Source organism: Vidua chalybeata, chromosome 18 (assembly GCF_026979565.1).
Source record: "Vidua chalybeata isolate OUT-0048 chromosome 18, bVidCha1 merged haplotype, whole genome shotgun sequence".
Classification (NCBI taxonomy): Eukaryota; Metazoa; Chordata; class Aves; order Passeriformes; family Viduidae; genus Vidua; species Vidua chalybeata.
The window spans coordinates 8831960-8845353 of record NC_071547.1 but is presented as its reverse complement, the minus strand read 5'-3'; the positions used below and the strand labels follow the sequence as shown (position 1 = coordinate 8845353).

At 43.3% G+C, this 13394-nt stretch overlaps 2 protein-coding genes across 4 annotated transcripts; one reads left to right on the top strand and one right to left on the bottom strand.

The window, feature by feature from the left end:
* Nucleotides 1–7: 7 nt before the first annotated feature.
* On the bottom strand, nt 8–9547 carry GUCD1 (guanylyl cyclase domain containing 1). Of its 2 annotated transcripts, XM_053959277.1 has the most exons (7): nt 9154–9547; nt 7460–7544; nt 5748–5913; nt 5396–5482; nt 4926–5017; nt 3105–3346; nt 8–2641 (listed from the first exon to the last, which is right to left on the bottom strand). In XM_053959277.1, the coding sequence occupies exons 1-7, from the start codon at nt 9527–9529 to the stop codon at nt 2550–2552; spliced, it is 1140 nt and encodes a 379-aa protein (XP_053815252.1). In that variant the 5' UTR covers nt 9530–9547; the 3' UTR covers nt 8–2549. The 2 variants fall into 2 exon arrangements, with proteins under 2 accessions (XP_053815252.1, XP_053815253.1); XM_053959278.1 differs by lacking the exon at nt 5396–5482.
* On the top strand, nt 9466–12965 carry SNRPD3 (small nuclear ribonucleoprotein D3 polypeptide). Of its 2 annotated transcripts, XM_053959279.1 has the most exons (4): nt 9466–9550; nt 10045–10194; nt 10784–10976; nt 11813–12965. In XM_053959279.1, exons 2-4 carry the CDS (start codon nt 10069–10071, stop codon nt 11872–11874), a joined length of 381 nt encoding a protein of 126 aa, XP_053815254.1. In that variant the 5' UTR covers nt 9466–9550; nt 10045–10068; the 3' UTR covers nt 11875–12965. The 2 variants fall into 2 exon arrangements, with proteins under 2 accessions (XP_053815254.1, XP_053815255.1); XM_053959280.1 differs by lacking the exon at nt 9466–9550 and having other exon boundaries at nt 10027–10194.
* The last annotated feature ends 429 nt before the right edge of the window (nt 12966–13394 follow it).

Genomic DNA, 13394 nt, shown 5'->3' with positions numbered 1-13394 from the left:
TGCTACATTATGTTACCAGGTTATTTGTGAGCTTAACCTTTATTGAGAATGGCTTAATTACAAATAAAAATATATTTATGTATAAAATCCCTGCACGTAAAATCCCCTTCCTTTGCTATTGACATCCTGACAGAAACAAAGCAACAGAACATTTTCAGAGTGTTTTGATAGACAATCTTGTAATAGGAAACAAAGTTTCAGAAAATGCAGCTGCTCTGGATGCTTGTGCAGCGAGCTGCTTTTTCAGTTGAATTTGTGTCATATACTCAGTCTTTTCACTTGGTTTTTGCTGCTTCCTTGTGTTTTCATCTCTCATAGCCACCTTCCATTTGGCAGCTGTACGAGATCCTGTTGTAATAGTGGACCTCTCCTTTTGTCTGCACTAGCTTAGACAGCTTTGTTTATCTTTCCCTTTTTTTGAAGCATTTAAACCCTGGGTACCATCACTTAGCAGTCAATGTTGTTACACCTGTGTGTGCACTTCAGAACACTAAGCTTGCCCTTAAGTTCATGTTTTCTATATGCCCAGGATTCACTTTTGGTAATGGAAACAGTAAGATGCTGAATGCCAATTACAAGACTTTGTAGGAATTGTTTTTATTCAACTAATCAAGCCTGTTCTAAGATAAATCCTGTGGCAGTTTAATAGTATTAAATGAACTACCTACCTGAAAATGCATGGGTTAAGGAGGTACTCTAACAGCCTGTAGCTTCCATACCTGTTAATAATTAACAGAGCTAATACACTCTCTCAAAATCAAGCATCACAATTTTGGCCCTGGACATGAAAATTCCCAGATCAGGAGTCTTCTGGTTATTTACTCTGGAGGAGCTGAAAGGCACTATCTACAACAGGTTTTGTACCTTTCTTCTGGAGGGATTCTGCTGGTGGCACTGATAGACTGGTTCTACACAAATCACGTCCTACCTGTTGCTCATCACTGCCAGAATGTATTTAAACTTCACCAATGATAAGCAAAATTTGACACACAAAATTTTCTGTCATGCACTTTTGTTTGGAATTTTTTAAGGTTTACTGCATTTTAGATGTCTGTTACTATTTTCTGCCTTTGTACAAAGGAACACTCTTATGATAAAAGAAATCACTTTTCTGATAAAAGAAAATGTTTATCTTGGTAAAAAATCTTTCTATGCTGAAAGTAGATTCCTATTTATTATATCCAGTTTCAGAACTTGAACAGTTCTTTTCCTAAAACCATGCCAGAGATTTGGGATCTATCTTAAGTGGAAATTTTCCTAGTTTTATATCAGTGCTGATTTTCCTACTCAGTTTCATATAGGCAGGACTGAAGATTGAGACTTATAAGAAATGAGGATGGATGAAACTGAAAAAAGTGGCTTTTTCTTACACTTCAGAGTGCTCCTCAGGTAACAGAGGAAAGGGCTATGAATGGGCTGCTACCAATTTCACTTAATGTCTCAGTACAGCAACAATTTAATCCAAATACAGCTGTAGTATAACAGCTAGAAAAATCTAAGTTCCTGACTTCTTACTTGTAGAAGGTATATTTGTATTTCCTCTTTTCTTAATTGATTTTAGCTCTTCTGAGAAGGTCACTGAACTAATACTAACAGCAAAATTTGGCTCAAATTATGATTTAGCATTTTGATACAATGCAGTAGATGCTGTCAGATATTTACACTTTACACACAAAATAGATACCATTACTGTGAATGATAATTTTCTGCATTTGCTTAATAAGTTTAAATATTTAGAATGGATTCTGCAGAAACTGGCACATGTGGGTGGCATAACATTCAGAGCTTTTTGTAAAGAGCAGTAAAGACTTCCAAGTGCAAGTAAAATCTTTCCACCTAAAGTTTTGGAGCAATATGGAGCTCTGAACAGTCATCCAGGAGGATTTAGCCAAAAGAGATTGAGTTTGTAGTGCAAGGGAGTAATTCTAGTATTGCAGTTGCATAAATGCTAAATCTCTGTGAATTTGGTACATGGCAAAAGTTTCCTACATTGCAGACAATACTGATGAGCCAGCAATGCTTTTTTTTTTGTTATTTAAAAGCAGTTTAAATTAGTATTTCTTTTCCTTTTATAATATTCTGCTGAACTTCAAATCCATAGAATTTGTATGAAGAGCAGCCCTTCATGCTTTGACAGAGAAACAGGTATTTTCTATTTTTTTTTTGTTTACCTAAACCTATGCAAATATTACCAAGTGTTAAAGTTCATAAATTTGGTGTTTTTTTTCTTATGTGTTTAATTTGAAAATAAGCTGAAAGTGAACAGGCTCTGGGCCTCTATTTTGGAACTGCTGTCAAATGTGCAATTTTGAAAATTAGGGGAAGAAAAAACCAAAGACAGATATTGCAAAATCAGATACACCATCAGAAAAAAAAAAAAAAAAGATAAAGACAGCATTGCAATATAGTCCTGTCAATGTCTCTAAAGCCTCTCTTGTTGAAGGTCCCACTGCAGTCCAGGAGCAAGGTGTGTGCAGGGGAGTCCTGAGACGAGCAGCCAGCTGCCCTGCAGGCTGTGCAGGAAGGAGCAGGAGTGTCCTGGGTGGGTGTCAGCTGTCTGTGTAGATGAACAGAATATCTTCATCTGTGCCATAACTTGTCCTGGCTTCCTCGAAGTTACTGATGCTGGTGCAGCATGTTCCTGGGAAGGAGGAACAAAATGTTACAAAAAATTCAGAAGGATTTGCTGGTGAAAGGTTCTTGCATGGGATGTAACAACATCCACAAAACAAACTAGTATAGAGATTACACCCAGCAGCTTAGGTTACAGCTTTACTCAGGTAGATTTTTTCACCTTAAAGAGCTCCCTGAAGTTATGCTGCAGATAGGTACCAAATTGGTCCTTCTGCTGTATTCTGCACATAGGCATTTCAGCATCTCTCACTAACCCATCTGAAAGCCAAACAAGGCAATTGCTAGAATGCCTATCTGAATTCTTCAACTAAATCACACCACAAAATGCAGCACTGATCTAATTAATGTAGCAAAATTGGGTAGTGATGCTTGAAATGCCTGTGCACTGTGAGGGGAGGTCCAGCTGTGGCTCTGTGTCAGACTCGTTAGCAACTGACTGAGAATCCATCTAAAAGGGGCAGGCTACTCACGGTCAGCATAGGCAGGGTTGTTGTAGTAAATACTCCCTGAGGCTTTGTTGTAGCCACATAACACAATGAAATGGCCCTGGTAGTCAGGGCTCCTGCAGAAGCACTTCTGTCCGATGGGAAGGAAGCAGCAGTATTTGACAGGACTTGAGCAAAGATCACACAGTAGCAGGACTGCGTTCACAAGGACAATGGCTACGTGACCCTGGGACAGGTGGTTTTGGATGTCTTGAACGGTTACTGTGCTGCAAGGAAAAAGAACACGCTTACTGAAAGAGGCTGGTGTAAACAAAGTGCCTGATGGTGGACAGTGCAGCTGGCATTTTATAGATATACTATACATACACTATAGATACAATTCTGTATCACAGGTACAGCTCTTTGCTGGTAAACCCTGCAGCCTTTGCTATGGACAAAGCCTGACAGAACCTGTAGCATTCAAGGCCTTTTCAATTTCATTGCTGCTGCTGAAGTGCAGAGCAACAGCTCTGGATTCTGCATTAACACATTCTGAGATGACACATCAGATGCCCCAGAGAAGAGCATTAAAGGAGCTGGCAACTCACTCAGTAACTTGAGGAACTTCTGTTGTAGGAAAATTTTAAGTCAAGTGTTCTCTCTTGCTGTTAGGAAAGCTTATCTCTGAAACACCAAATCTTTATCAACTGAGTGGTTAAATGTTGTGTAACCACTAACCAAATTAAATGTGCCCAAATCACACAGGACTGTGATTCTCCTAGCCGAAGTTTTGAATCACGTGATACTCTTGAGGCTTTATTTCTACAGAGAGTAAGTATTCACCAAACATCACCTATAACCTCATCTGTTAAAAGCTATCCTTCACTGAGGCAGATGGTGTGTTCCACATGTGTGAGAAACTCATCACTTGGATCTGTTCCACATGTCTGTGCTGTGTGCACCAGCTGACTGAACTCACAGGCTTTTTATTTAACCCTTCCCAGTGTCACTTCCCCAGTCTGATGCCCCAGCCTCAGTACTGCACAGGTAGATATGCCCTCTGTCCCTGCCTTAATCAAGGCCACAGTCTTAAGACTGCAAAAGCAAGAGGGACTGAGTATCCCTTCTGTTCTGTCACAGCTGTAATTAAAGTGAAGGTGACTCCACATATATTAGAAAGGACACTCAGTTCTGCTAAATATAAGTTATGCTCCAGCACTCAAATGCTATTGTGGCTGCCCCATATCCTCTCTGCTTACCCCTAATCATTTACCCCACTTCAACAGCAGGAATCCAAACCCAGCTTCCCTATAAAAAGGGATGCAGCTCAAGTTGGATGCTTAGTCATTTCCCAATAGAATTTCACTGCTGATTATGACAATTCTGCAGTTTTTCCATTTCTTCTGGGTTTGCAGTTCTTTCATGGAGTTCCTTATTTCATGGTCTCCTTGGCAAAAGCTCCTACGCTAACTTGTACTTTGCAGGTTTGTCTGGGAACAGAGATCCATAATGTTTGCATAGCTCTGGGAACAATGAGTTCTGTACCTACACAGCATTCTCTTTAATTCCAACAATGTCCAATTAGAGTGCTGTAGGCACTCCCTACTGCCTAAGTGTAATGGAAAACCAAATTCAAAACAGAGTCAGCTCCTACCAGCATTTTCATATCACTTATTTTGCATCATGACTAATTTTTCTTCAAGCTTCATTATTAGCTCTTCATGTGCATGAGACAGATATAAGAGAAAGACACTGTCAGTAAAAAAAGGTTTACGGCTTGATTTGAGTCTCTTTCAGCAGTTTAGTTTGTGCCTCCAAGAAAAGCAGGGGCCCACAGAATCTCCACAGAGAAAGAGTACAGCTTACCATTTCTCCACCAGCACCTTGCAGTCTTTGGCTTGTGCAAAGAGCTGATTCACTCGATTCTCTTCTGTGTCGAAGTGCTTCCTGTAAAATGACTGTGGAAATAACAGAAGTTCTGAACTGGAATGGTGTTTACCTTGGGTAATCCACCACTTAGAGTCTGCTAGCAAGGGCCTGCATAAGTTGGAGCTCTGGCTATGGGATAAAAGATCTCTCCCTTAGTTTGCTGGAAACGGGACAAGGATTTCTGCTCTGAATTACAAATCAAATTTGCTCCTGGTCATTTACTGTTGCAGTTTCTATCCAGTGGCTGGTCAGCTGCCTACATAAGAGAAGCCTGTCTGGCTTCCTAGGGGAAACTGGGCAGGAGCTTGCATTGAAGTCACTGCTGCTACAGGCCCTCCTTGGCCCCTTGTTGGCAGTCCTGGAGAGGCTAAGCTCTCAGTGGATGGGAGGCTGAGTTCCCCTCTCACCTCTAGAGGTGGATCTTCCAGGTCAAGGCTGAGGCACGGTGGTGGGGAAAGTGTGGAAGCTATACACTGCTGCTGCCCAGGCTGTACCTGTTCTGTAGATAAATACAGGGCTTCAGTCTCCAAGGCTGTCAAATAGGCTGGAACCTTTTATGAACACTACATATAAACTTTTTAAAAATTCAAAAGATGAATCAGTATGGGATTGTATTGCCTTTGGAACAGATCTCTGCCAGTTTTGGCAGTAGGTCAAATTAACTGTGGTTGACTGTCAGTAACACACCAGAGCTTTTACAGCATGACACTCAAGGCTTTTAAAGCTGCCTGCTCTCCCCCTGTAGATGAGAATACTGACCTGATTTTTGTAGCCCTTGTCCACTCCGAGTGTCTGGGTGCAAAATTTATGCTTAACTCCGAAGTGCCGCATTAGGTAGGCCAGGTCAATAGTCCAGATACTCTTTGTTAACTGGAGTTCCTGGATGGCTTTCTGAAACTCATCATTGTCCAAATGATTCAGGTACCTATAGTGTCAAGAAAGGCAGGGGAAGGGAAGCACAGATCTTAGGAGAAGCAAAATGTGTGCTGTAGCCCAAGCCTCTATATCACAGCATATAAAAACTGAAACAACAGGCTTGGCTAAGAAATAACAAAAAAAAAAAAAAAAAAAAAAAAAAAAAAAAAAAAAAAAAAACAAAAAAAAAAAAACAAAAAAAAAAAACAAAAAAACAAAAAAACAAACAAAAAAAAAACCCAAAAAACCAAAACCAAACCAACCCACAAAGGAGATAGAAATTTAAGGGAAGGGAATAGGGAATATTTAACTGGATTTATTGCTGACTTTTTAAAATTGGAAATGTGTGGTGCCTTGACTGTTTTAGAGTGCTAGAAGTGTACAGGTGCTGTACCAGAGTCAAGCTGGTATAGAACTCTGTCCTGAAGGGTTTACAGTGTAATGTACAAGTGTATTAGAGCCAACACAGAAAGAAGAGTTAAAGACTAAAACTTCCTTCACACAACAGATGGATTTTAAAAGGAGGAGCCATAAAGGAATTCAGTAAATATTCAAAGTAACTTGTCTTAGGCACTGATGACACAAAAGGAAGAAAGTGGGAGATGGAAGTCAGGAGAAAGCTTGGGACAGGTTGCAAAGGGGCAGTGCAAGGTAGTTACAGGGAGTTCTGAAAGTAAGAAAACAAATAGAAGTAAATGATAAAAAATTAAAAGCGACTGGAATTGAGGATGCAGGGCAAACAAGGTCAGATCAGCAGGGTAAGAAGATTAATCTTGGAAGCTGAGTTTTGGGCAGACTGGAGTGGCAAAGAGGTAAAGGGAATAGAGGTTACAGTAGTCAAGATGGGAAATTACCAGCACACGGACTAACGTCTTGGCAGAAGGGATGGAGAGAAATGAAAATCTTCTGCTTCATATCTACTAAGTGGACATCTAAATAGGTATTTCTCCTGCACCTAAGCTCATGTTCCTCTGTGGAAGGAAAGAGGAGTTCAGCAGGACAGCTACTAGTTCAAAAGCCAGAAAAAACAAAAATAAACAAAAAACCCCCAGAGGGCAACACAATTTTGAAGCTGAAACTACTCCTGGAACACAAACACTCATCCCACAGGCTGGGACTCAGCAGGACAGAGGTAGTAGAGGTACAGCACACACTCATAAACTGGGATACACCTACCCATCACTTGAAAACAAAAAGGAATCAGATGAGTCACAGCTAACTATGGGTTCTGAATTGTAACAACAGAAAAGAGGCAACACTTTCTATGAGCTTATTCATGCCAACCTGCAAAGTTCATAGAGCTGCTTAGGTATTCTGCATCTGTGTAATCAGTTAATTATTCAAAAGAGTCCGAAGTTCAGTTTATGTTTTCCCTTGTTCCTGCTGGAGAGCTGGGCCAGGCCCAAGCAGCAGTCATTGTTTATGGGTACCTCAAAAACTGCTGCTCTCCTAAGACTGAACTCATGGCTGCTTCAACACACCTCTTCTCCCTGGGATTTGCTCCCTGCTACCCCTCCCCAGGGAATGGGATTTCCCACTCTAAGAGAGCCACTTACTGAAGCACCATCCTGGAGCAGGCCAGCCCACAGTCCCAGTGGTACAGCTGCTGAATCACTGGCACTTTCAGCTGGATGCAGTCAACTGTGTGAGCAGAACACAAACAATGTCAATCCATAGAGGAATGTTTTTCCATGCCACTAAAAGTCAGCCTGTTCTCAGCACTACAACCATGGAAACTTAGGAACGTGGTTTTGTTTGACTGGCAGGTGGATTTTTTTCTTTCTTAGGGGAACATACATTTAGTATTTCTGTACAGGTAAGCATTTGGTTTAATCTCATACTCCTTCATTGTTCCATACCAAGATCACTGGCTTTCCACCTCCTTTTCCTTTGGAAGTTTTTTTTGTTTTGTTTTTTTTTTGGTGAGGTGATGTACCCACCAGCCCTCAATTGAAGCTGTGTCTCCTCCTGAATAACAGCAGGTAAGACACAGGTATTCATCTTTTCTCTTGTGTCTGATTGTACTTCTGTGCCACAAGAGGAGTTAAACCAAACTGGGAGAAAACATACCAAGATCTCTGGGCAGGAATCACTTAGAAGCCCCACAGATTTAAACCTTTTCTATAGATGTCTTTTTTCTCAGGGACGGTAATTTACAGAATTTAAATAAAACTCACAAGTGGTACCAGTTGTCCTTTTGTATTAATTCCCTCAAAACCTCAATAGAGAGGGAAAATTAATAATCTCTGCCAAAAAGTCCCAAATACAAGCTCCATCCTCTGCCTGTTTTTTATTTTTACAGAGTTGGCAATGTGGTGGTTTCAGTTTCACCACTAGCAGGACTTGGAGAGTTGTGCCTGTTATTACTACTTCAGCATTGATCAAAACAAGTTAATCACAAAGGGCTTTTCTCAATAACCTTTGACCTAGAAAAGGCCTTCGAGACGTTTGGTTAACAAGGTCATCTACATTTTATGATGGGAATAAAAATGCATTTGACATCACATGGACTTGTTTAGTTTTGGGGTAATATTTATAGAGCTTTTTAGATAATGTTGTTATATTTTTCCTAGTTGTGCCCCTGTTTAATCATGACTTTAAAGAACAGCATGCCAGTTGATATATTTAATTTTTTAAATTCATCTAGCTTAAGGCGCTCTCAAGTATCGTAACAAAAAAAAAAAAAAAAGAAAATCAGTTCCCACTTGTCTTCAAACCAGGACTTCTCAAGTATTTTATCATAATTTTTTCTTAGTAAATTATGACTCTGTCCCCTTTTTGTAAACAGCCAGGGCCTCTACCAAGTCCCACATTAACCAAGGGGTAAAAGCTTCAGAGAGCAATAACAAGTTTTCTTGGCCGTCCAGCTTCCAGTCACCTGTTTCCCAACACACCTAGAGCTCTGCAGCGATGGCTGGCTGCTGTCCCGAGACGAGAGACCAGCCCGTCTATGCCGTGCCTGTAAATCAGCCTGCGAACCCCTCTGCGCTTGGCCAGCTCCCCGCCGCCACGACCTTACCGACGGAGCCGGTAATCGCCCATCGCTGCTGCGGCCAGCGCGGCTCGGCAGGACCGAGAGGCCACCGAGAGGCCGCCGGGAGCTCCGGCGGGGCCCGCACTCTCCGCCCGCTCCCCGCCGCCCGCCGGGCGCTCTCCCAGGCCCGTTCCGCGGGGCGGACTCCGCCTCCCCGCCGCCCCCTGCCCGCAGAGGCCCCGCCGGCCCGAGCGGGGCCGGGCGGGCCGCACTGACCTGGCGGCGGCTCGCCGGCCTCCCGGGGGCTCTTCATGGCGGTGGCGGCACCCGCCGCCCGTTCACTGCCGGCCCCGCCGAGCCGGCGGCGCGGCCCCGGGGCCCGGCGCTGGCTCCTCCCGGAGGCGGGGGCTGAGGGGGGCCGGGCCCCGGGGCGCTTGCCCCGCGCCGTGGCGGCGAGGAGAGCGGCGGGGCGTGCGGGCGGGCAGGGGCATGACACGGCGGGCGAGGGCCGCGCAGCCCTGCCCCGGAGCCGGGGCACCGCGGGGCTGCCGGGCTGGCCCCGGGCGGGAGCGGACGGGACGAGGCCGCGCCGCCCCCAGCGCCGCGTTCCGGTTCCGGCGCGCGGAGCAGGGCGGGAGGCGGCGGAGGCCATTAGGGGAGAGCGGCGCGGGCGGTGAGTGCGGCACGGCGGTCTCGTCTCCCTGCGGGGCACGCTCGCTCCCTGGGCGCTACGGGGAGGCGCCCGAGCGGCGCCGCATCCCCTGAGGGGCCGGAGGGGGCCGGGTCGGAGCGGCGACGTGCGGGAGGGATGGGTGGCCCCGGTCCCCTCAGGAAAGGGCCCGGTGCTTGGCGCTGCGCGGCCGTGCTGCCCGCGGGGCCGTGCCGCTCTGGGATCTACCTGGGGCTCTTCCCATGGAGGTACGAGTGGTTTATTTTGTGCTCCTTAAAAGTGAATTTCCCAGAAGAGACCTGGAAAAGACTGGCTGGTGATGTTTAAAGTCTTCATGGGCACGTCTCTAGAGAACTGTTATTGATGCATAGTCGAAACACACGTTCTGTTAAAAATGTGAGAAAACTGGTGCTTTACACGAGATGGTGGGTTGTGTAATTGGAGTTTATTCTACATCTTCCTTTGTAATAAAAGCTTTTGCTTTCCTTGTGCCTCAGGTGTAGAGCCACAGCACTGCAGCCATGTCGATTGGAGTGCCAATCAAGGTCCTGCACGAGGCCGAGGGCCACATCGTGACCTGTGAGACCAATACGGGAGAAGTTTATCGAGGCAAACTTATCGAAGCTGAAGACAACATGAATTGTCAGGTATCTTGTTTCACAAGGATGGAGGGAAAGTTGGCTGATCTGGGCCTCGGAAGGCTGAAAACTTGATTGAAAGACTGTTGCTTTTAGTTCTGGGATTAAAATAAACTGTAGTGCTGCTGTTTTTGACCGTGATGAAGTGGATTCAACATTACAGAATGCTCCAAAGAGGCCAGAGCTTATTTCCAGATTCAGAGTAGGACTGGGCATCCCTGTCAGTAGGATCAGAGATTTTAAGAGTCTGTCCTGTGAACAGTGTTTTTCCAGAGTTCTTTGTTTAAAGCCACTGTTAGAATGATTGATTTAAGAAACTGAAGCTTATTTAATGCACATTACTATAGTCATTCCAAGAGGGCCTAACTTTGACTTCAGGCAAGTGATCATTGACATCAGAATGCTTTCCTAATAGTACTAGAATAGCTTTATTAAAACTATTTGCATATAAGAAAACAATGTTGCTGATAAAGCTAATTTGTAAACTGGTGAGAAACCAAAAGTCCTGGGCAGCAGGCAGGGGGTGTATTTAAATGGTTGTGATGCCTTGTGTCACTGCTGAGGCCTGTCTGAGCACTGACTGATTCTGACCTTCCAGATGTCCAACATAACAGTGACATACAGAGATGGACGGGTGGCACAGCTCGAGCAGGTGTACATCAGGGGCAGCAAGATACGGTTTCTCATCTTACCAGATATGTTGAAGAATGCTCCTATGCTAAAGAGCATGAAGAATAAAAACCAGGGTTCTGGAGCTGGGCGAGGGAAAGCAGCTATTCTGAAAGCTCAAGGTATGTACAGTTTCTTCATGATTCGTCCCCCTATTTTTCTGTAGAACTGGAAAACACATCTCTGTCACTGAGGAGATTAAGCGGTAAGAAGTGAAAAGATTGCTGGTTCATACAGTGTTTGTTCATATATTTTATCTTACAGTGAGAGTCAAGACTCAAATTGTCCCAATTACCTGAATGTGTAGTATTGATGCTACAGTAATTTAGAGGTAGTGAGTGGTCTTACTGAACAGAGCCTTTCTGTTAAATTTAAGAGTTCTGTTTTCCTGCTGCTGTGGCCACCAGCTGCTTGAAATGCTTAGGGGAGGATTCAGGTGTTCTTCTTGAGCTGTTGTAGGAAAACAGCTTTAGTTACAAAGATGGTACTTAAGCTACTGGGAAGCTGTAGTTATTACCTTTTCTGTAGTTCACTTTCATTTGTGCCTTTCTCGGGGGATCAGTCTAGTTATTAGGTAGATGAGTTACAGTCATGTGCCACAAAGTCCCTGGTTAACTTCAGTGTGCAGTAACATTTATGTGGGGGAGTAACTTACTGAGTGTTGCAAAACCTTGCAAGAGCGTAGGGTTTCAAATCTCTTGGGTGACACAGATTTGTGTGTCAGAAGGAACATGAGATGTATGAATATCTACTGCAGTTGTCCTGAGGAGCCAGACTGTGGGACCATTAGGTTGTGGTTCTTCTCACAGAACACTTCTTGCTCTCACATCACTTTATGAGCATTTCCTTGCTTCTGAGTAGGAGACGCTGAGTTTTGTTGATGTTTTGCTTGTCAGTTGTTGAGATAAATATGCAGGTATGTCAAATTCACATCATCCCTGATGTTTTCTTTCTTCAGTGGCTGCAAGAGGAAGAGGCCGTGGTATGGGCCGTGGCAACATCTTCCAGAAGCGAAGATAATTTTGGTCTCGGCTGAATTGCTTTTTTTCTTAGGGGTGTTAACTTGATTACATGTGCATTGGTATCAGTTTTGTTTAATAAATGTTTCTGACAAAAATGCGTCTGCTCTTACCTGACAGAACAATTCTTGGGCAAATACACTGTAGGATGATTTCAAACTCAAACCAGCTTTGGAATATAGTGGACTTCATTATATCTAGTTTTGACCACTTTGTGTGATGCATTGGTTTTTGAAGATCATTATGTTTCTTTTTTCTTGTTTAGTCCTGCTGTCATTTATTCTCTAAAGAATTAGAAGGCATTCTTAATGAAGAATTTTGAGTCATACATTATAAAGTCTTACTAGCAGCTGCATTTATGGAAAATACAGCAAAACAGAGGCAGCTTCCTGAGAAGCAGAGCACTGTGTTCTTTAGCTTTATATGGACCTACAATAAATAGAGGTCTATCTTCAAATCTCTATATTGAACTTGTATTCTTGCATTTCTTATCTTTCTCTTTGGATATGGGGAGAATTTTTCATTAGGAACACACAACTTTGATAGCCTGAATCTATATTTGCAGTGAAAAAAATCTATTCTTTCTTAGCAGTTTTTCCCTGTGTCTGGGAAAAGATGACAGAACATAAAATAGGCATTTTCTAGGGTAAGTTTGAAATGCTTTGTAGACTTGAAAGCCAGTGCAGATGTATGAGGAAAGTTTTATAAATAGTTATCCATTAAACACAACTCAATCCAAATGCAGATGTTTTGAATAACACTCACTATCAACTTTGGCTTTTGATCTTGTTATCTATATACAGTTGTGTATAGATCAGCTGATCTGCAGGAAGCCAAATGTAGTTGTAACTTCATTAAAGTGTAGCATGGGTGTTTTTACTGACTGAAATGGTTGAAATGTTTCAATGTAACCCTTGTGTACCTTATCAGTACTGGCATCTGGGCAGTTACCGGTCTGTACACACACAAGAGCTGCTCTTGCTTTCCTGCTCGGATGCTGTGAAGACTCTCTTGTGTGCAGACAGGAAAGTTGAACTAATGTATTAACTTGTTGAATTGTGTGTAAATAAAGCTGTATTTGGTCTCACATAACTAGGGTAAGCCTTGCTGCATGTTCTTCTGGGTGGTAATGATCCTAAATGTTTGCAATGGAAACCTCCTTAGAATGTGTTTAAGGGATACTTGAGCTTAACTATAAAAGCATTTTAGTTTCATCTTCTGCCTCTCATGAGGAATGTGTCCAAAAGATGGCAGTCCTCACAAACAGGGACCATTTCCACTGATGGTGACTGGCTCACCTCTTTTTAAAGTCCCTGTTCTTGAGCCATGCCAAGCTGCTGTTCTCTCAGGAGCAGTGGATGTGGCATTCAGCAGCACTGAGGGTGGGGGACAATCAGGAATTTTGGAGAGAAACAGTAACCCTCCTCAGGTTTGATGGAGCAAACTGGATCTGCTTTAAGAAGTTTGGAGTAACTTCTCTAATGCACATCAGCTTTGAAGAAGATACTGGATTTTGCATAA